Source organism: Mercurialis annua, linkage group LG4, assembly GCF_937616625.2.
Source record: "Mercurialis annua linkage group LG4, ddMerAnnu1.2, whole genome shotgun sequence".
NCBI lineage: Eukaryota > Viridiplantae > Streptophyta > Magnoliopsida > Malpighiales > Euphorbiaceae > Mercurialis > Mercurialis annua.
Window position 1 is genome coordinate 37,410,472 of NC_065573.1, and position 22,898 is coordinate 37,433,369.

General features: G+C 28.2%; 1 protein-coding gene across 1 annotated transcript; it reads left to right on the forward strand.

Annotated features, from left to right (window-relative positions):
* The first annotated feature begins 13,024 nt into the window (after positions 1 to 13,024).
* Positions 13,025 to 17,174, forward strand: LOC126678636 (protein NRT1/ PTR FAMILY 6.3). The gene is made up of 5 exons (XM_050373530.2): positions 13,025 to 13,236; positions 13,335 to 13,512; positions 13,692 to 13,731; positions 14,187 to 14,749; positions 16,111 to 17,174. Exons 1-5 carry the CDS (start codon positions 13,113 to 13,115, stop codon positions 16,958 to 16,960), a joined length of 1,755 nt encoding a protein of 584 aa, XP_050229487.1. The 5' UTR covers positions 13,025 to 13,112; the 3' UTR covers positions 16,961 to 17,174.
* The last annotated feature ends 5,724 nt before the right edge of the window (positions 17,175 to 22,898 follow it).

Here is a 22,898-nt window from a genome sequence, read left to right on the forward strand (position 1 = left end):
TTAATGTTTTAGAACCGGTTTCTGTGCGTGAATTTGTTTTCCATATTCTTATTCAGGTTCTTGGATTAGCTGTTAACAGGGATCCAAAGTTCACCAATCTTGTTGAGGTTTGTTACTGGTAAGTTTATTCTATTTTATTACTTGTGCAAATGTTTTAGTCACTACAAGAAAACAGAGTTGTTAAGTCTGAGATTATATAGAGTTGTGTAGAAAAGAAAATAGCAGGCAGAGCTGTTTGAATAAGTATATTAGAGGACTTGTTTAATGAAGATATTTATATCGTAGCTGCTGATGTGAAAACTCATGGTGATCGTTACTTATTGATTGCTACAAGTGGAGGCCTAAAACATTCTAGGGGTGAGTTTCTTTATCAAAGAATTCTATGTTCTAGTTTTATTTAATATGGTGTTAAATGAGATTTTGAATACTAGCTGTCTGATTTCTTTCATGGATGCAGATAACAAATGTTGTCACTGAACCGTATATTATGAATGCTACTCTTGCTGTTCCAAAACTGAATCAAAAATCATTCTGAAAAGATTCTAGGTATTTTGTTCCATTACATGGCTATGTGATGATTCTATAATTCATTTTCTATTCGGTGTGTTTATGTGATATTCCGTTCAAGTGAATGCTATTGCTGTTGTGCCCGTTTTCCTGATGAAGATATTGCCGATGTTGATGATTATCGACAAGGGATGGTAATGGAGATTTTTTTGACATTTCTTGGCTGCAGGGAATATATGTGTTAGCAGGATTAGAAGCAGTTATCAGTCATCTAGTGGTTAAGGAATTCCAAATTCCTTGTGCACATGCTCCTGCAATGCTACCACAACCTTTGACCAGAGCTCTTTGTTCCAAATCAGCTGCTGAGGAGGTTTGTGAACTTAATCGAAATTGGCAATGATTTTGGCTATGGCAAATAATTGTAAAATGATAACTTTAAAAACCATAGATTATTTAGTTGTTTAGATGATAACTTTTAAAACCATAGGCATGAAGTTCATATTCCATTATTTTGTAATTGATGAAAACAGCTCAAGCTGAAAAATAAAGAAAGTACCTAGAATCGGATATAAAATATCTAGAAGTGAATATTTGAAGGTTAGTATAGCTGAAACAAAATTACATGCTCTTCTTAGCTGAAATTTGAAGTAGATATAAGAGGATGGTGTGATTAATGGGTAAAAATAGCTTTAAAGGTGGTTTTTTTGGTGGTTTTTCAGTGTTTTAAACCAAAAATAGAAGTTGATTAAGACGATGAAGATGAGCTATTGTTAGTTTAGGTATTATTTAAAAGATCTTGAGTGTTATTGTTAGTTGTTGAGTTGGTCTTTATTCATGTTTGTATGTGATAATGCCTAATTACTTTATAGTCATGATATTATTATGCAGGTATGGTCTTTGACAGAATGCCTAATTGCTTTATAGTCATGATATTATAGTCATGATATTATTATGCAGGTAAATATATCTTACATGTGATTATAGTTGGCAAGTTGAAGATAATTTGATGATGGATTGTATAGAATGTTGAATATTTGCTTAGTTGGATTGTGCTAGTTGCAGTGTCATAAAATTGCAGGTTTGCAGATATATACAACTCTAAGGTATTGAATTTCCTAAACTATACACCATTCATGTACTTCAACTCGCAGGAAGAGGTACGACACCTTCAGTTTAGTTAAAGTGCTAATGCAGTCTATTAAGCATTAAGCTGAAATTGAATAATATTGTCTTCATTTGCAGATGTTGGCTCAATTTTGAGCGACAAATCATCTAGTTAAGTACTCGTTCTTATGCACATTTATCTTATTATGTATTATGTTTGCATATTTGGAATGTTATTGTTTATGGTTTTGCAGGATTTCAGGAAGATATTTGTGGAAAATGATTCTGTAGCAGAAAAGGCGCTCAATTTTTAGAAGTATAATCATTATTTTTGATAAATATTTTGGTGAACATTTTCTGTTTGTAATGTAATGGATGGATGATATATTTTCCGATTTTGAATTTTATGAATATTTTCCGTTTCTAATTTTGGTGAATATTCTCTGTTATTGCAATTTAGTGAATATTTTCCGTTTCTCAATTTAGCGTATAATTTTAGTTTCCGTTTTTAATTCTTGTTCTTTAAATATAAACTGTTGCGTATTCTATATAAACCGTTATTTAAAATTTTAGCCAAACCATTACATCAGTATATTAAGTGTTGCCTAAAGTACTATCCAAATTGTTGCCTTATAAAAATAAATGTTGCCTAAAATGCATTATAAATCTGTTATAATAAATGTTTGAAACTGTTGCTTTTGTTATAAATTGCAACACTTTTATTTGTATTACAATAGTATAAAAAAACTGTTGCAATAGCTATCAAAACCTATTGCAGCGGCCGCAAATGTAGCCGATTGAAAAGCGTTGCAATAGACCTAAGACAACAGTTTTTGTACATATAGCAACACTTGTCCGGTGTTGCTGAAAGTGACTTATGTGGTAGTGAATTCATCTCACTTTATAGAATATTCAACCTTCCAATTTTTGACTTGGTTTCAAGTATATTCAGAATATTACTCCTGCACCCAAATTATGTACTCAAATTACTTTTTTGAAATCGACCTTTACTTTTATTTGAATTAACTACTTGGACCCCATGCAGAAATTAAGTTATAATTTTTATCATGAAAAGTGAATTTCGAATATCAATTAAATAGCAAATCAACTCAAATAATTCTAAGAGGTTATGTAAGTATTAGTTAAAAAGTAATATGTTAATTATTTTTTTACTTTGATTATTCTATTGTGTTACATGAGACTAGGGGTGAGTAAAAATTCGGTTAAACTGATAAAATTTCAGGTAAACAAATTTAATTAATTCAATTAGTTTGGTCATTTTGATTCAATTAATAAAAAAATAGTTCAATTACGGAGAAGAGTTTAAAATTTAGTTAACCGAATAAACTAAATATTTTTATTTTTATTATTTATTTATAGTTAATTATTATTTTATATTTTAAAATAGTTTAGCTGAATTAACCGAGTAATTTGGTGAGGTCGATTTTGCATTTTTAAAGTTCTAATTGATCAATTTTGGTTAACTCTTTACTTCTATCGATTCAGTTAAATAGTTTTGATTTTGATTAAATTAGCCGGTTTCAATCAAACCGAGTCGACCTATTGCTAACCTAAACATGAGACATTGCATATGAAACTCAAATCATTCCATGGCAACCATTAAACGGAACTCAAAAAATTATCTAATTTTGTGGTCCATTATTTTGTGACGTTTTGGTGGTGATAATTAAAGTCTTGCCTTGCAATATACTTATCTAGAGATCCTTAAAAAACACAAAGGGAGAAATAATTAATGAAATGATAATATAGATAAATGGCTTTCGAATCTATACATTGCATACGTCTTCTGTTTTATCTAACTTACATTATTTTATAAATGTTAAACTATAGTTAATCATAGCTGATTATTAAAAACAAAGCTTTGTAAATTGGGTACAAAATTTTAGTTAGGTATATTGAGTAGAAAAGTCTGTCTCTGCCGATTAATCTCGATTCAAACTTGAAATATATACTGACCGTAAAAATAAAATAAAAATACTACTCGAAATTAAATATTATTGAATAGACTAAGACCGAACTTTTATTTCTATAATCATATACAAGAAATGTCATTAGAAAAGACATTAAATTGTAGCATGCATGACTGCAAATCCAAAAAGCCAAGTTGAATTAGCAATCAAGATTAATTTGGCCATTCTTAACTACTTGATCTTTGGAATTTCCAATGGTTAAAGCATTTGTTTATGAATCTATAACTAACTATATAGACTATAGTAGTAACAATTAATAAAACACATTTGATGAGATATGACATATTGTTTTCCTCTAAATTCAAATAAAATAAATAAAGTAATAAAACACATTTGATAAGAATATAATTGTGGTGAGCATACGTGCATACGTTTAGCATATAAGTTAATAGTTAGGGTTATCATTAGAACAGCAAAAATGTATCAGACTATCATCAATGGATAAAAGCTTGTGATTGGAAGAGACGACTTAAAAATTAATAAAATAAAATTATTTGTGTGTTTAAAAACTAATTTACACGTATAAATGATGAGATTCAACTCTTATTCTTTTTCTCTCTCTTCTATTATAGGATCTCATTAAGTAAGAAATCAACGTTTAATTAATAATTAGTTCATTTTTTATTCCATTTTAAAGAGCTATCATTTGGCCACTTGTCCTGCTAGGTCTTATCTAGAGGAGATGTTTATGGCTCTTGGATATCCTCAAGAAATACTTGGGAAAAAAATATTCTTGAATCTTAGTCAAATTCTGATACTACCATCTTTCCATAAACTAGACTTTTCATAATAAAAATACTTTGGCCTTTTAAATTTTTAAAAAATTACTATCATTTATTTAATTGTGAAAAGCGCATTATTCATCTATATAGATATCAACATACGTGTTCCAACTGTTCAAAAAAAAAAACATACGTGTTCCTTTTATCACACAAAACTACATCAATTTTATTTTATAGAATAATTAAATTGGTTATTAGTTATCTAATTATTTAAATATTTTCAACATCATTAATTGTATACTTTAAAACACCAAATTATTTTCACCTTCACGTAAAACTTAATCTCTATAACATAATTGCTTCTTGAAATTAAAATAAATTTACTATTAATATTTTTTATTAAATGGAGTGATTTAATAATAATTGATGGAGTCTGCCCTCTGAACCGGTGAATGAGACCTGCAAAACAGGGTAGAAGCTAACCGGACGGTGGTTGTCCAATTAACTCTCTGATGCTAAAGTCAGTTTAGAACTTTGAGCGGCGTTTTGAGTATATGAATGTAATTGTGTTTATAGGCATACCTCATGCTCCTTTTATAGTGGATGAATGCATATCTTGTAAAATTGTAGTAGGTAAGTGAATCCTAATTTGTAGGGATTGACTCTGATTTAGCGTGATCTACCTTATTCAGACATGAGTCCTATTTAGGAACATCTTCCTAAATAGTCTCGTCTTACTAAGATAGAGCTTATCTTCCTAAGTCGGAAATTGTGTCCAAATAGGAAGATACTTCGAAATATCATAGTAGATCTGGCGATCTGTCCGGATCCAGGATTAACGCGCTTCGGGCGGATCCTAAATGATTCAGTCTTCGTCTTGTTGAATGATACATCGGCGGATCCTATGGATTCGCATGTCTTCCTCATATATTCAGGTTTCTTGTTAGGAGTCCGGTATCACCTGAGAATATGGATCCCATGTGACTCGGCTCCATTATAATTAGTGTAGGATTCGGTATCATCAATAATGGTGCATTTGCAGTATATTTATAGTGTATTTTAGATGTTTTTCTAGTGTATCTATATATTTTTTTGGTGTATTTTTGTCGTTTTTTTTAGTCTATCTATATTGCATTGTGTTTATGGAGTATTTGTAGATTTATGATGTATTTGCAATGTTTTTATAATATATATACATCATAAAAACACTATAAATACACTATAAATACACTATATATACACAATGGATACACTATATTACACCATATTTATAAAATAAAAACATTATAATTACACTATAAATACACTATAGTTACACTAAAAAATACAAAAAAAAACACCATAAATTAATTTATAAAAAATAAATAAATCATCAAAAAGTGAAAAAAGGCATTTTTAAAATTAAAAAAAGAAGAAGGTATTTTTGGTAAAAAAAAAAGATACAAACTTAATATGTTTAAAAACAATATAAAGTCGTAAATAAAATATAAAATAGTGTACATTAGCAAATTTCCTCTACAATATAAGTTAATTTTTTTTATCTAATTAGTGTTTGATTAAAGTAAGTAATCTACTAGTAATATTTAACATTATTTTCTTTTTATATTTTTGGATAATATTTAATAAAGAATAATAAAAATGTCAAAAGCCATCCAGGTAAACAATGGACTCACACGGGCGACCAATGAATCAATGATATTGCACTTTTTTTCTTCTCAAACTAATACTTAATTAATTTGTCAAGACTTAATCCTCATCAATCAATGGCGAGTGTTAATTAATCATAAAAAGGAAAGAATCACAGAACAAAATTTAAAAAAAAAATTAATGGTAGCCTCAATTTTATTTTTATTCTTGATCTATTTTATTTTTATGAATATTCTTGATATTTTAATCATTTTTTATAGGAAAAAATAGATTTCTATCATTTTCAATGCCCGTCATGGTTGAAGGATTCTAATTTTGAAAATATTTTCATACATTTCAACAATAAAAATAAGTTATTTGGTTAGAGGTGCATTTAAATTTTTATAGTTGTTTTACTTTGTTAACTAATATTTTGATTAAATATCATAATTTTTTTATTATGTCTTTGTTTGTTAAAGTTTGCTTGTTTTTCTAGTTTCCTTCATACAGTTTAAAAGAGTTGGATTTTAATTTATAAAAAATCAGATTCATTTAAAAATATTTCAAAATGATCAATATGTGGCTCAGTATAACTATAGGGTGAAATGTTGTTTTTATAGATGTGCCACCCGCAAAATGATGTATATAATAGTGTTTTCTCAACATCTTTTATGAAGGTTAAAATATAAATTTATTTTCATAATATTAATATATATGTATTTTTTTTAAATAGATAAATTTTACTCATTAATTTTTATTAAAAGAAGAAGAAGAAGGTGTCACATGTAAGAGTGGTGGGTGAGCTTCTACTTCATAGAATGGCTAACAGCCTAACACCATTCATAAATTCTATTAAATTTGACTAAATTTCGTTGTCAATTTACTAAATGAATGGTTCTCTTTTCTCTACCATTCCAATTCCTAACGTTTATGATAAGCAAAATTGATTATAAAATTCGGAATAAGCTACACTACAAAATCGTGACGATAAAATAAGATGAATATAACGAATAAGTAGTTTTACTTTTTAAATACAGGTACAGTTATTTATATATCAATACCTATTTGAATATTAGTATATATAGAGATCAATATTTTAAACTTAAATGGATGGCTAAACCTATTCACAGTTCAACAGGTTACAGGATCCACCGGTTTAGCCAATAATTAAAACACTTGAATCAAAAATACAGATACATAGCCGATAATCGAAGATTTATTTGGCAGGGGACTATAAAAAATTTTACTAAGTAACTTCTCGTATAGAATCAACAACATTTTATTTTAAACATAATGATTTGATAATTTTTTTTTTAAGAAGACTTGATAATTTGTTTGTGTTAATAGACAGGTATTAAATTTTCTTGGTAACATTATATTCATACTTTGGTTATAAGTTTTTTAATTTATTTTAATTTAAACACCATATTTGAAATTTTACAAACACCACCATTTCAAACTCAAGTAAATTTGTAATTGTCTCTCTCCCTTCTCTCTGCATCTTCTACTCTTCTAAAACCCTAACCACCATCTTTAAAGAGAGGTCCTTTGTAGAATTTTGGTTTATACCCTTTATAGTCTTGTTATTTCCTTGATGGAAATATCTACGGAGAGCAGATTTAAGGTGTTTTCAGTAGAAATTTTATTTCTAATTTTCTCTCAAGCGGACTCATTCAATGGAAGATATTAATAAAATTTATTAAACCCTATAATACTATACATATTTTTTTTTTTTATAAATGATACATCTATTAGCTCAAATACAAAAAAGTGGATAGGAAAAAAAATATATCAAAAGCAATACAAGAACTAAGAAGTGATGTAAAAACAACTTAATTTCGAAAGACATCGTTTTCCGAGTACGGAAATCCCTGATAATGTGATTTATAGAAAATAACCGTTTTGCATATGCAATTATAGATCAAACAATCCACCTTCATTAATTCATTTATGAAAACCCTTTTGTTCTAGTTTTCCACAATCACAAATACTAAAAAACCAAAAAAATATTATAAAGCTGTCGATAATTTTTAACTGACAAGCTGATCCACTGAATTGAAATTGAATTATAGAAAAAGACGATACCCAACTGAAATTGCATTTTAAAAAAAAGTAGATCAAAACTGTCTAAGCAAAGAGGCTATGAAGAATTATGTGCGAGTTTGATTTGATTTTTGAGCATAAAGAACAAAATACCTCTGCTGTTCTAATAACTCCCCGATCCACCAAAGCTTCATTCGAAGAAATATGATCTCAAGCAAGCAGACATGAAAATAATTGTAAGCTTGCATGAATATTTAAATTCTAGATTTTTTAAGAAATAATGGTCATATTTGTCCCTAACATTTGGGTTAAAGGATCACGTTTACTCTCATGGTTTAAAAAGGTGCAAAAAGACTACTAATATTTTTAAATGGATCCTCTAAACCACTAACGTATCTTAAAAAAGTGTTATAAACGCCTCTAACAGTGTTCAGTGTGAGGGTCTAAATGAACTCATTTAAAAAATTGAATGACATGTTTGCACATATATGAACCATAAAAGCATATATAATTGATCTTTTGCCTAAATATTAGGGCCAGTATATAACTTTAGGAACACATTTATGAACACATGATGAACCACACCCGACCAAAATCAATCTTAACCTTTAAATCAAACTAATGATTAATTATATTATGTTATTATAAAATTTATATATATTTAAAAAATTAACATTTTTTAACCAATCCTAATTTAAAGTTATAATTAATTAACTAAACCAAATTTTTTTTAACCAATCCTAATTTTTTTTTTTATATATAAAATCCGTGTATCGGCTATCAATTTAAACGATGGGGTATAAAGCTAACTAGTTATATAAGCCACACAGACTTCAGTGGAGCTTATAGCATAAAGATTCTCAACCATTGGACCCAAAAAAACTTTAATGAAATTTGAGGCACGTGATTATTACTTTGATTAAATGAATATACAAACAACTTTAGTGCGCAAGTAATTAGAGTTGGATGAAGATTGTAAAGTGCCGTAGCTCAAATAAAAAGAAGTTCAGATCCTACAGATATTGAATATGCTTATCTTTGGAGCCAAAATCCATCATCAAAGTCCTTGTACGTTTCGGCTTTTATTTAGTTCTTTTACACTCTATTTTCATTCTTTATTTAATTCCTATCCTATACTAATAAATTATAATCATAAAAAGTCTCTTGTTAGATGTAAGTTGGAAAGTGAATGTCACTCGCTGTTAAACGAGAGTGGTAACAGAAGATACATAATTACATATTGTCAAAATTTATTTACTTTATCCTTTTTTTATTATTTTTCTAGTCTTTTTATAAAAAAAAGAATCGCACTTTTTAGAGCCTTTCAACTCTAAATGGCATCATTTTATATTCATTAAGTTCGTAACATATTCTATCTATAAAGGACAACTAACTCATACTCAATAAAATAACTAGGGGTGGGCAAAAAAACCGGTCAAACCGATTAACCGAACCGAAACCGGAAACCCGAACCGAAAAATGTGGTTAACCGGTACAACGGTTTAGGTTTAGGTTTTGATTTTTAGTTTTCATGGTTAATGGTTTAGGTTTAGGTTTTGAATTTCTAAAAACCGTGGTTAATCGGTTAACCGGTTTATATATATATTCATATATTTTTAATAATTAATAAGATATATTTTATGATCTGTGAAATAATATGGATTTTATAATATACACAATAAAATCTAATTATAAAAATATATTGAAATATATTTTATTTAGGAATATTTATATATTTTAGGAGAATTTATATATGAAAATATTTTAAAAGAAATTTGTTTTCCTTATTAAAATATTTACTTAACAAAAATAGGAATATTTAAGTATATAAATAGTAGAAAGTGGACGTGAACAACACCACAAACAATTCAAAAAATACAAACCTAGCTTTAATATTACTCATAAATTATTTATAAATAATAATAGTTTTAAATATTTGCATTGACTTAACTATTCATAAGATAGTTTAGATTTATATTTTTAATATAATTTGAATTTTTATAGTTTTTTTTGCTTGCTAAAAAATCAAATAGTATTAAAATTTTATCTTTTTTGTCTTTAATTTTTCTAATGGTTATATGGTTAAAAACCGTAAAACCAAAAAACCGAACCGTTTTTTATGGTTAACCGATTTACCGGTTAACCGTTTAAAATTTTAAGTTTAGGTTTTTAATTTTAAAAACCGTATTACAATGGACCGGTTTACAAATTGCCCTCATGGATCGGTTAACCAGTCCATGCCCACCCCTAAAAATAACAATAGTAATGATGCTAAATATTTGACTGAAGGCGTAAAATTAATATCATTATATATATATATATATATATATAAGGAGTAATGTCATAAAAATTCATTAATTTTACACATTTTCTCATTTTAATCACGCCGTTTAAAAATCGCCATTTTCATACACCAACTACCAATTTTTTTTCAAATCCATATACCGTTCAAAAATCCGGCGAAAATTGCTAACATGTCACTATTTGGTTCGTTATGGTATGTCACTATCCGTTGCTAACTCAACAATTTTCACCAGATTTTAAAAAGGTATATGAATTTCGGAAAAATTGATAGTTTGTGCATGAAAATGTCGATTTTTAATTTAAACGGCGTGATTAAAATGAAAAAACGTGTAAACTTGGTAAATTTTTAATACATTAACCCGATATATAATAGTATAATTTTTTTAAAAAGACGTGGTATTTAGACATTTACTCTATATAAGTAAATAAAAATCAGACAAAATTTTATTTGAACTAGGCAACACCTTAAACGAATAGAAGAAGTCCATTGAAGAACCAAAAAATGTCATCGTTATATGAATTGAATTTTGGTAAAAAAAAAACAAGGACTCAATGAATAATTAATTAATTTAATAAACATAATAAAAAAAGTATTATAAATTTTTATTATTCAACTAAAAAAATAATAATTTAAATGATCGATCAATAACATAATATCAAGGCTTAATTACTTAAAAACCACCCACACCTTATAACTTTTTTTCATTTATACTATGATCTAAGAAAATTTTCAATTGTACCCTATTTTTTATTTTTATGTTTCATCTCTACCCTAATTAGTTGAATTGACCTATTTTCTTTTAAAAAAAAGTTTAAATTAGTCCTTCATTTTTAACCTATATTCTAATAAAACGTTAATGTTAATTATTTATGTATCTTATTTTTAATATTTTCATTTTTAAATTAATTAAATTATCAAAAAAAATTACTCTTGGGGTACAAACGAAACATAAAAATCGAAAATAGGGTACAATTGAAAAAATTTCTAGGTCGTGGTATAAATGAAAAAAAGTTACAAGGTGAGTGGTTTTTTAGTAATTAGGCCTAATATCAAAGCAAAAACACATAATACAAAAAGTTATAATATAGTACACATTAGGATTAAAATAGTCGAGTATGAGTAGCTTTTCTCTTTTATATCAATAGACGAAATAAACGAAGCAGGCAAAGTAGGAGATGAAGTAAACAAAACACACAAAATAGAGAGACAATAAAATGAATTTTGCCAATATTTTAAATTAGCAGCAGTGCAGCACCATTAACTAATGGGGAATGAGCCTTACTTTTTAAGTTCCGCCAATTTGGAGGCCTTCTTTTTATATATTTTTTGTAGTAGAAAGTAAAAAGAAAACTAAAACGAAGTAATTTATACAAATTGAATGGTTGATCAATTTGTATTTTCTTGTTCAACTTTGGCACATTATAGGAATAAGTACGAAAATGGATTCTGATCCATATATAGACCACCTCGAGGTCGAGTTGCTACATAAATTTTCACTTTGCTTTGTTATTAACGTTCTGATCTTATAGAACAATATTATAAAAGGAAAAATATACTTATTATCCCTTATGATTCTTGCTTTTGGTAACGACAGTTTAATTTTATAGAGACAATATCAAGAATATGAATTCAACTGTGATACTTGTATTTAAATTAGAATAAATATTAAAATCACTTAAAAGAAAATTCAAGAGATATTTTCCACTTGATAATCAATATTATTTTTTCTAAGTATTTAGAGTTTAATCTCTCAAAGTTTCTACAAAATTAGTTTTCTACATATGCGTGTAGAAAATAATACTATTAAAAGTATTTTGAACAAAAACTTAATACTAGTTCAATTAATGTTTGAAAAAATAACTGTAGTTTTACACTATAACTTTAATTCACAAATATTTGTATTGTTCAAATAATTAAAAACAGATTTACTATATGATATATACCAGCCGACCATTAAATTTAAAAAGAAAAAAATATGAGAAAGTATGTGGTTGGACTGCGACAACCCATGGGCAATACCGCCCGTTTAACCTGCCTTGTCTAACTGGGGTGCCTGCCCCATTGGTGGGGTACATACACACCCATGAAAGGTTAAGTAGGGAAAATCCCTTTTAAAAAGATAATCTAGATTTCCACATATATAACCTAATTAATGATAAAACTGTTACATTTTTTGTTCTAAATTTAAATTAATAAGTTTATTTGATTTACATATAAACAAAGAATTTTGAGTTTTTATTAAAAAATTAGTAAATATTTGTTATACCTTATTAAATAGGAGATTCAATATTTTGTTGCACTTTAATTAATTAGGTGGTTTAACATATAACTATTAAAATGCATAAACTTATTATCTATTATTATCAATATTATGATCAATTTAATTTAATTTACTACTACTAATTTAATAAAAAATATTTAAAATATTTATTTAGTAGTTGATTTAAAAATCATTTTATAATTTGAAACACTAATTAAGACAAATAATTTATCAATTTCAGATAATAGGGGTATAATTTTATTTCATGTTCCATTCTTCATCATCTATTGTAATTAAAAAAATAGATGTCTTAATTAGGTTAAGGCTAGCTAGCTAACCATGGTTCCAACTGTTGAGGTAATGTTATAAAAAAATAATTTGATAAATGTCACAGGTGTTAATTCATCAAACATTATTTAAATAAAATTAGGTCCCATTGTTCCCACTATATAAACCTTAGCATCTCCTTGCACATTCATTCATTCAATCGTGCCACACTTTTCTCCTTTCACTTATTCCTCCTCTCTTTGTTCTAGCTGTCAATCCAAGATAGCATGGCTAGTGATCATGAACTCCCTCAAACTCAGGGCAAAACCATCCTTGATGCTTGGGACTACAAGGGCCGTCCTGCCGACAAGTCCAAAACCGGCGGCTGGGGCAGCTCCGCCATGATTCTAGGTTCGAAATATTAATATTGATTTTTAAATTTTATCGAAATGGCGATATAAATGTATATGCGTTTTGATAGAATATATTTTATTTTGATGATCGAGCAGGTGTTGAGTTAATCGAGCGGCTTACGACGCTCGGTATAGCTGTGAATTTGGTGACTTATTTGACGGGTACTATGCATCTCTCCAATGCAAGCTCTGCAAATACGGTCACCAACTTTCTTGGAACTTCTTTTATGCTTACTTTACTCGGTGGATTTGTCGCTGACACTTTTCTTGGAAGGTGTGATGAGCTCTTTTCTTGATTTTAATTCTTGGCCTCTCGTCAGCATGGATTGCTGATGTCCATTTATTCTTGATTTTCATTAATTCTTGGCCTCTCGTCCCAATGGATTGCTGATGTCCATTTGTTCTAAATGTTCATAGCAATTAACTTTTTTATTTCTTTTTTTGGTCTCACAGGTATCTTACCATTGCCATCTTTGCCACTGTCCAGGCTATGGTAATTACCGCCACCTATACTTTTTTTTCGTAATTGTCAATGAGAAAAAATAAAATAAAACAAGAATCATAACTGCATATTCTTTTTTTTTTTTATTTTAGATGAACATATATATTTAATAATCTTGGAAGTAAAACAAGGAAATGAAAATTACTAACGTTAAATTCTAGAGTTTATACCTTTTTTTTGGACCTTACTTAGCTCATATGTTAATGGTTTCATAATCGAAAATAATTAAAGACACTTGTTTGATACACTTTAAAAAAGAAAGTTATTAATTTAAAATAAATAAAAAATTGACAAATATTTAGACACCATTAGCATAATTTTCATTTTACTGATAACTTGCACCGTTCCTTTTTTAAGTCATAAAGATACCAACACTTTGAGTTAATGTTTGCTTTTGACTCCTAATATTAATTAATTTGTCACTTTTTGGTTAATGATTTTATTAGGGCATCACAATCTTGACTATCTCAACAATAATCCCAAGTCTCCGGCCACCAAAATGCCACAACGAAACCGGTTGCATCCAAGCAAGTTCCACCCAACTAAATGTTCTCTACTTAGCACTCTACCTCACCGCTCTCGGCACCGGCGGCCTAAAATCAAGCGTCTCCGGTTTCGGTTCCGACCAATTCGACGATAAAGATGATAAAGAACGTAAACAAATGTCGAACTTCTTCGGCTGGTTCTTTTTCTCGATAAACCTGGGAGCACTTGCTGCAGTTACAATTCTTGTTTATATTCAAGACAATGTTGGAAGAGAATGGGGTTACGGAATTTGCGCCTGTGCTATCGTATTAGGGCTTATCGTGTTTCTGTCCGGTACGAGACGGTACCGTTTCAAGAAATTAGTGGGTAGTCCGTTGACGCAATTTGCTACGGTTCTTGTTGGTGCATGGAGTAAAAGAAATTTGGAAGTTCCTTCAGATCCATCGTTTCTTCATGAAATTGATGATGTTGAAGATGGAGGCAAGAAGAAGAAACAAAGGCTTCCACACAGCAACCAGTTCAGGTTTGTCATTTTCTTTAACTTTTCATAGCTTTTTAATTTTTGCATTTTTCTTCTGATTTGTCTATAATTTTAGTTTATGAAAAAGAAATAATTTTATTGTTATTATTAGACGAGATATGGGAAAACTTAAACATCATGGTTTTAGCTAAAAGATAGCAAAAGTTTACTTTAAATAAAAAAACTTTCATCAAGCCATATTATAATTAAAATATATTTATGTGCGACATAGAATTGAGATGCTTGAGTAAAAATATACCTAATATTTGAAAATAAAATTATATAACTACTTACTATTTAGAATATATAATTGAAACAATTGATATGCACTGAACTTTGGATATTTTAGAGATTCTATATTGATGATCAAGAAAGTAAAATAGGACCACTTTTAATTGACAATTGAAGGAATGAAATTACAATACCAATTTTGGTAGAGAGTGATGCACACAATATGGACCAATAATTAGAGTAGGTATTATCTGGATGAGCTTCACTTGTCTTTCATGTGGGTCACGATCTGATGGATTAGATGTCCATAGTAACGATTGGACATGTGTGTATGCTAGCCAATCAGTGGGCACAATTGTTTCTTCAAGATTCTTTGATTTTATTTTTTGTTCAGCATAGCTGTTTGAAATTGAACCGCCATGATTTTCTTGATTGGTATCTTTTTGTGTCATAACTTACCCAAAACCAGACTTGAAAATAAATTTTATATTATGTGCACATGTACAGTTTTATTTTTTTTTAAATCTTGTTTCTAGTTTAGCTATCAGAAGACAAAATAACATTTGCAGAAACATCAAATCTGTTTCCCAATATAAGAAATTATCAAATGTCAAGTTGATTTTGATTATACTAATAATTCTTGGAATCTGACAAATAAATATCTAATGTTCTTGATATGTCAAATTATTTAGTTAATTTCACGTCCATTGAACTGAAATAGGATTGCTTTCGATTAACTGTTAAGTATAATATTAAACTTAAGCTTTAAGCAAGGTTTAATATCTAAGAATCTTCAGGGAATCAAGAAGAGATCACGAGTCACTTAATTGCTAGTCTGTCTCCAAATTCATTGAGATTCCACTTCACAATTCACATTATATATATATTCACCATCTCATGTCTTGCATTTTTGATAAATTTGTCAGAACTTCTGTCTAATTATAGAAAGTCCAACTATTTATTAATATTACACTCGATATTTATTTATTTTGGCTGTGCATGTGACCTAAAATGACACAAAAATACAAACCCTAAAAAGTATATGATAGTTACCATAGGACCCACACCAACAACTTGCTTTGAGAATAAGAATTTAACTTGATTTTTAATTTTTTTAATTTTGAATGATGCAGATTCTTGGATAGAGCAGCCATCAAGGACCCAAAAGCTACTGCAGTAAATAAGTGGAATTTATCAACCCTAACAGACGTTGAAGAAGTAAAAATGGTGGTTAGAATGTTGCCAATTTGGGCTACTACAATCATGTTTTGGACAGTTTATGCACAAATGACAACATTTTCTGTGTCACAAGCAACCACATTGGACTGTCATATCGGAAGCTTCCGAATCCCACCGGCCTCATTAACGGTCTTTTTCGTCGGTAGCATTCTATTAACAGTCCCAATTTACGACAGAATTGTAGTTCCTATCTTAAAAAACGTTTTCAAGAAACCAAACGGTTTAACTCCGTTACAACGTATCGGAGTCGGTCTTGTTTTCGCCATAATTGCTATGATCGCAGCAGCATTAACCGAAATAAGAAGGATACGAACTGCAGAGTCGCACGGTTTGACTCATAAGCCGGAGGCGGAGATTCCGATGACCGTCTTTTGGTTAATTCCTCAGTTTGTCTTGGTGGGCGCCGGTGAAGCGGTTACTTACGTGGGGCAGCTTGATTTTTTCTTGAAAGAATGCCCTAAAGGAATGAAGACGATGAGTACAGGGCTGTTCTTGAGTACACTTGCGTTAGGGTTTTTCTTCAGCTCAATGTTGGTTACTATAGTGCACAAGGTCACCGGAAACCACCCGTGGCTGGCTGATAATATTAACGAAGGGAAGCTTTATGATTTCTACTGGCTATTGGCGATTTTGTGTGGTTTGAATTTAATTATTTACTTGGTTTGTGCTAAATGGTACGTTTACAAGGACAAGAGGCTTGCAGAAGTTGGTATTGAGATGGAGGATGAACCAACTTTCCACTGATTTTTTTTTTCATTTTTGGTTTTTTTTTTTTTTATATATAGTTTTTGAGTTTTTTACTTTTTTAAATGATTTGTGTTGTATACTACAAAGCCCAAAAGGTGCTGCTGTGAAATACTAAGTTTGTATGAAATGAAGCAATAAGTTAAACGAGATAAATGTTTAACTTTTTTTTACTGCTAAACAGAAATAAGAGAAAATTGTATATTTATTATTATCATCAATGAAAGTTTTAGCTTTTGATAAAAAAAAAGAATATTGTATATTTAAAGTTCCCAATTCTATTGTATATTTAAAGTCAATTAGTTGTCTTCAGCTAAATAAAGGAATACGATTGTCATATGATTCTCAAAAATAATTGTTTTAAATTAAACGCATCAGACCTATATATGTGGGAAATTGCATTTTCTGAGAAGGATTCAATTATGGACAAATTTTTTTTGGAAATACTCCTTAAGTAAAGCTCTTCCCCGAAGACTTAAATAGTTTTTTACGAGAGAATTTTAGGTAGACTCAGTTTACCACTATCACGTCATCCGTGAACTAACCTATCACATTATGACATATTATTAAAATAGTAGCACTATCGTAATTTTGTTTATTATTTTTTTACATCTTGAATAGTACTATTACGATAGTGTCATTATTTTAATGACGTGTTATAATGTGGTAGGTTTATTCTATAAATAACTTGGTGAACTGAATCTACCTAAAAAAAATTCGTTTTTTATATAATTTTATACCGCTAAAATAAAGCTTTTTCCCCAAGACTTAAGTAGTTTTTTTAATCAATAAACTCCTAACTTAATTGGTTTGGAGAGCCAAGATCCTAGAAGTTTTTAGTCCAAAGTCACATAGGAGACAATTTGTTGAAGAATTATGAAGAAAGACTTGAAGAATTATTGAGAAGGCTACGAACATGAAAAGTGTCGACTACGGCATTATATCGTCATGATAACGGAACTGTTCGAAATGCATTCAACATAAGCGACATGAAAAAACTAGATTACGTATAAAATCCGCAAATAGTTGTATATTTAGATATACGTCACATATTACGTACAAATATAATACTTCAATATTGTATACCGGTATATCCATTAGTTAGTCAGATTGCGCATAATTAGTTAGGCTCAGACTAGTTAAAGTGGTATTTTTGTTTTGATGTCCTGAAATTAAACAAAAATCATAAGGGAAGATTAATAATTGTAAAAAAAAAATCTATTGCAACTCATAATTATTTAATTATGTCTCTGAAAAATCGAATTGAAAATTGAAAATTGAAAATCCACTAAAAGACTTTAAACATGTAAAACTTAAGTATAATTGACTAGCCAACACCAACATGTCATATATTCCAGATTAGCCACAAAATTGTACTACTTGTATTCATCAAAAAAAAAAATGTACTACTTGTCTTAAGAACAGATGAAGAAAACAAGAAGAGGGACAAATAAAGAAATACTTTTACAAACATTATTGCAAAATTGTTGAAATTTTCAAATCTGACCTAATGCACAATCTGTCTCATTTGATTATTGCCATTGTAAGGACCCATTTGAGCAATAAATTCAATCAATTGGGGAACTAATTAAAGACGTTGTAATGTAATGCCAAGTAATTAATTACTAATATAGTTTCAAAAACACTTGCTGATCTCCATCAGCTATGCATTGGATTAGAAATTGATGCCTCCATTCACGCATGTGACATCACATAGTTAGGAATCATTAGGTGTTTCTAACATTATCTGGATAATCCTATGAATTCGGATTATCTCGAAAATCCTTATGATCGTATTAATAATTTTTTCCCAATTAATGATTCAAAAAAATTAATCTTTTTCCCTTCTCATAAATCTAACTAAAGATTTTGATTTAATCAATTTTAACCCAATAGTATTAAAGATTAATATTCTTATTTTAGTCAAATTTTACTAATTGTCCAGTTTTACATGTATTTTTAATTTTTAGAATAATAAATTAAAAATATACATGCATCTTTTTTGAAATTTTATTGTTTAAGTTTTACACATAAATTTTTTTAAAATTAATTTGTGAATGCATCACAAGTATTAATTAGCAGGTTTTAAAACTGAATCAGAATTATTATTGACTTCAAAAATTTAAATGAAATTATCAGAATTAAATTTTTTAGTTAGATTTATAAAAAAATCTTCAATATTAGAATTTTTGTGGTGTTAACACACAAAAATCCAAAAATAAAATAAAATACTAATCTATTACTCACACTCTCCTCATTTATTCTTTAAAGAAGATGGTTAGTAATAAATTTAACCTTTAATGGTAGAAATATGGAGATACAATTTTTTTTAAATATAATCTTTATATCTTTAAAAATTAATCTTTAATTTGTGCGCACTATAAGTATAATTGGACGGTGCTTGTTTTATGGTTAAAAATATTTTATGGATAAATGATTGCATTTGTAGTCATTGGTACTATTTATTTTGCAACGGCGCTCGTCCATTGTTGTTGAAAAATCATTTATATATATTGTTCACTTTTTATTCCATCACTAATAATGAATCTTTTTACTCCTTAATTGATGGAAATGGAATGATGGAATTTATGCTCCAAACCAGACACTCAACCGACGAACTATTCGTCCATTGACATTTTTGTTATTTATTCCTCGAAAATTAGTTACATACAAATTTAAAAAAATGAAAGCAATTTATGAAAAGCTACAAAATCACATGCATTGCTTAAATAAGATTAGTAGTCTTGTCCTAAAATTGGGAAACAATGTTGTCTAGTGAATGGGGTATTAGTATTCCTTTATTAACCATACAATTCAAAATAGTATGAAACAATTTGCATGCCGCGCGACTTTCGTCTCCGTCTGACATAATTTGCAGATCAATTATTTGTGAATGCCCAATAATTAATTAAAAAAGAGCATCATTAAGTATGGCTTTAATATTCCTTTATTAACCATACAATTCAAAGTTTTTAATGCCTGAAAGCAATCAAGATTCGACCCTCGTTAATTTTTTGAGACAACTGAGTCCAATTTTTTTAATTTCTAGCTAGCTAGCTAGTCTAGTTTTGCAAATTTCTAACGACGTGACATGGTTTTGAACCTCTTGGTAGGATGTCAATTCTAAATAATTCAAAAACAAAAGCAATTCATTGTCTATAAGTTTCATCTACTACTTGATCCATTTCATGTATAACATACTCCCAATTTGGTATTAATTATTGATAGAATATGAAGTAAGAACATCTATGTCCAAATTTCCAAAACCAATTAATGTCGTATTATGCATGCTTTTCCAAATATCAATTTAGGGTTTTCTACGATTGCACATATAGCTTCAAATAAATAAATTATATTCAAATTATCGCTAATAAAATGGAGTTATATTCATTTTTTTCGAATATACTAAAAATTTGAACTCAAAATTGAATGTAAGATGCCACATCATCCTCCATAATATAACGGATATTATAATTAATTGATGTTTAATGCCCTTTCAAATTAAAATTATGCATAATCACCAAATATATATATATATATATATATATATATATATTCAATTTGAATGAATTTCTTTTATGATCCTATCTTACAAAATATGAATTTTGACCAAATTTCGATAAGTAATTTACAATTTGCTATCTATGTAAAATAAAAGTTCAGTATTTGGTCTTACCATATTTCCTAGCCCAGTGACTTCAACATAGGATAAAGCTCAACTGATATTTAATTGATATTGATTTATATTTAATTGAAACTTACTAAAAATCAAATAATTTTTAATTGAGATTTACTGAAAACTAACTGATTTTTGATTAAAAATTGCACAAATCTAACATATAACTATTTTTTGATAATCTATACTATATATAAAAGCACGGATGGGGGGGGGGACAGACAAATTTACCGAATAATCCTTTTCAGTTTAGTATTAAATAAAGGTTTTATAGTCATTATCTAATTAGTTATTTAATTAATCACTATTGTAATTAAAGTCCTAATTAGAATAGGTAGCTAACTTATCTCCAATTTAGTTTTAATATATAAAAAATAACTAAATTGTCTCCAAATTAGTAGGAATACCTATCTTTTAGTTTGATTGAACTACAAAATTAAAATACTGTATTTGATCAATATATTATTATTTAAATTTCTATCTTATTATTATTTTTAAAGATATTATTAATAAAATTAAATTAATTATTTAATTATGGTTATTATAAAATCAAAAGAAGAATAAATTCAGTATGGAACAAATTTAATAGCCGAATATATTATATTTATTTTTACAAAAATTCTTAACTAATTTAATATTAATTGTAAATAAAAAAATTGATATAATTATAATATATTTACTAATACGTTTATTGACGTGTTACGTTACGAGCCACGTGCATAGCACGTAATGCGAAACTAGTTGTATAAAAAGCGCTTGTGGAAGACCTTACTAGTTTGTCCCAGTTCCTATACTATTTGAACTCCAATTTGTTAGTAATTTAACATACATATTTGATTGAAACTATTTTGAACTTAATTGATATTTAATATAGAAACTTCACTCATACTTAACTGCTGCTTGATTGAAATTACCAAAACTGTATTACTGAAGTTTATTGACTTCCACCGACACTCAAACGTACTAAAATATCAAAAATACTGTAAAATTATTAATGCATATTGAAAACATATTAAAATCACATCCAGACCTACTAAAATTAATATCCAGATTTACTGAAACTCAGCTAAGTAAACCGTTGAAATCAAATAATACCCCACCAAAATTATATCGAATCATCATTAAAGTTAGTGTAAAACCATATTATTGATAATTTTATTCTTAAAAGAAGTTTGTAGACAATGAGAGTTTACATAATAAACCTAACAAGGTAAGTTTTTTTAGGTATTGTGCAATCTCCTAAAAGAAAGATCAAGAAACAAACAAAAGGCCCATAGTTTCATTGGTTGAGCTTTGTTAGATCTCTTCTGATAATAAAGCAGGTGGGCTCCAACTAGAATTGTTTCAAGAGAAATTTAAGTATTTATTTTAAAAATAAAAATATTTATACTTTTTATCTCAACATGAAAAAATTACAGAAAATATCTCACGTTTTTTCCATTTATATTTTTACTTTGAGTATTAAAATATTTATAATTTTACTCCGTTATCATATGATTATCATAAATACTTATGTAATTTATTTTTTACGTAGATTATCATACAATTATCATAACTTTACCATACTTTATTATCATCTAGTTATTATATGTTATGATAACGACATGATAATAAGTGATACTGGCATAATAATCAGACACTGTTTTATAATAATATTATCATAGATGTTATCACAACATTATCATCTAGTATCATAAATATTATCATCTAGGTATCCTATGATAATGTTGTGATTATAACAACATGATAATATTATGACAACGATATGATAATCAAACATTATTTTCTGCAAAAATCTTTTTTGCTGCAGTGTTATGATTACTACATGATAATACGGTGATATTCATATGATAATTGTACACTGTTTTTTTATATAAAAAAACATTTTTCTCTGCGTGTTATGATAATGATATAATAATGCAGCGATACTCATATGATAATCAGGATGCTGTTTTTTTTTTGCAGAAAATTGGTTTTTCATCATAAAATAGTTTTTATGCTGATTTTTAGATCTAAAATTGAAAAAATTTAAGAGTAATTTATTCAGATCTGAAAGTTAAAATAAATCGTATTTATCACCACGAATTTAAAAAAAATCGTTAAAATCAAATACCATAGGACGGCGGAGTGATAGCGAAACGATAGCAAAGCGACGGCGGAGCGATGAAGGAACGATAAAGAATAAAAGAACAAACATGGAGAAGAAAAGAAAAAAAAGAAAAATGGCAAAAAGAAAAAAAAAAGAGAGAGGAAAGAAAAGAA

Excerpts from the sequence above, each read along its gene's own strand:
- LOC126678636 (XM_050373530.2), top strand. The coding sequence starts at position 13,113 with ATGGCTAGTGATCATGAACTCCCTCAAACTCAGGGCAAAACCATCCTT. Across the intron at positions 13,237-13,334 it reads CAGCTCCGCCATGATTCTAG|GTGTTGAGTTAATCGAGCGG; the intron begins GTTCGAAATATT and ends ATGATCGAGCAG. Across the intron at positions 13,732-14,186 it reads TTGCCACTGTCCAGGCTATG|GGCATCACAATCTTGACTAT; the intron begins GTAATTACCGCC and ends TGATTTTATTAG.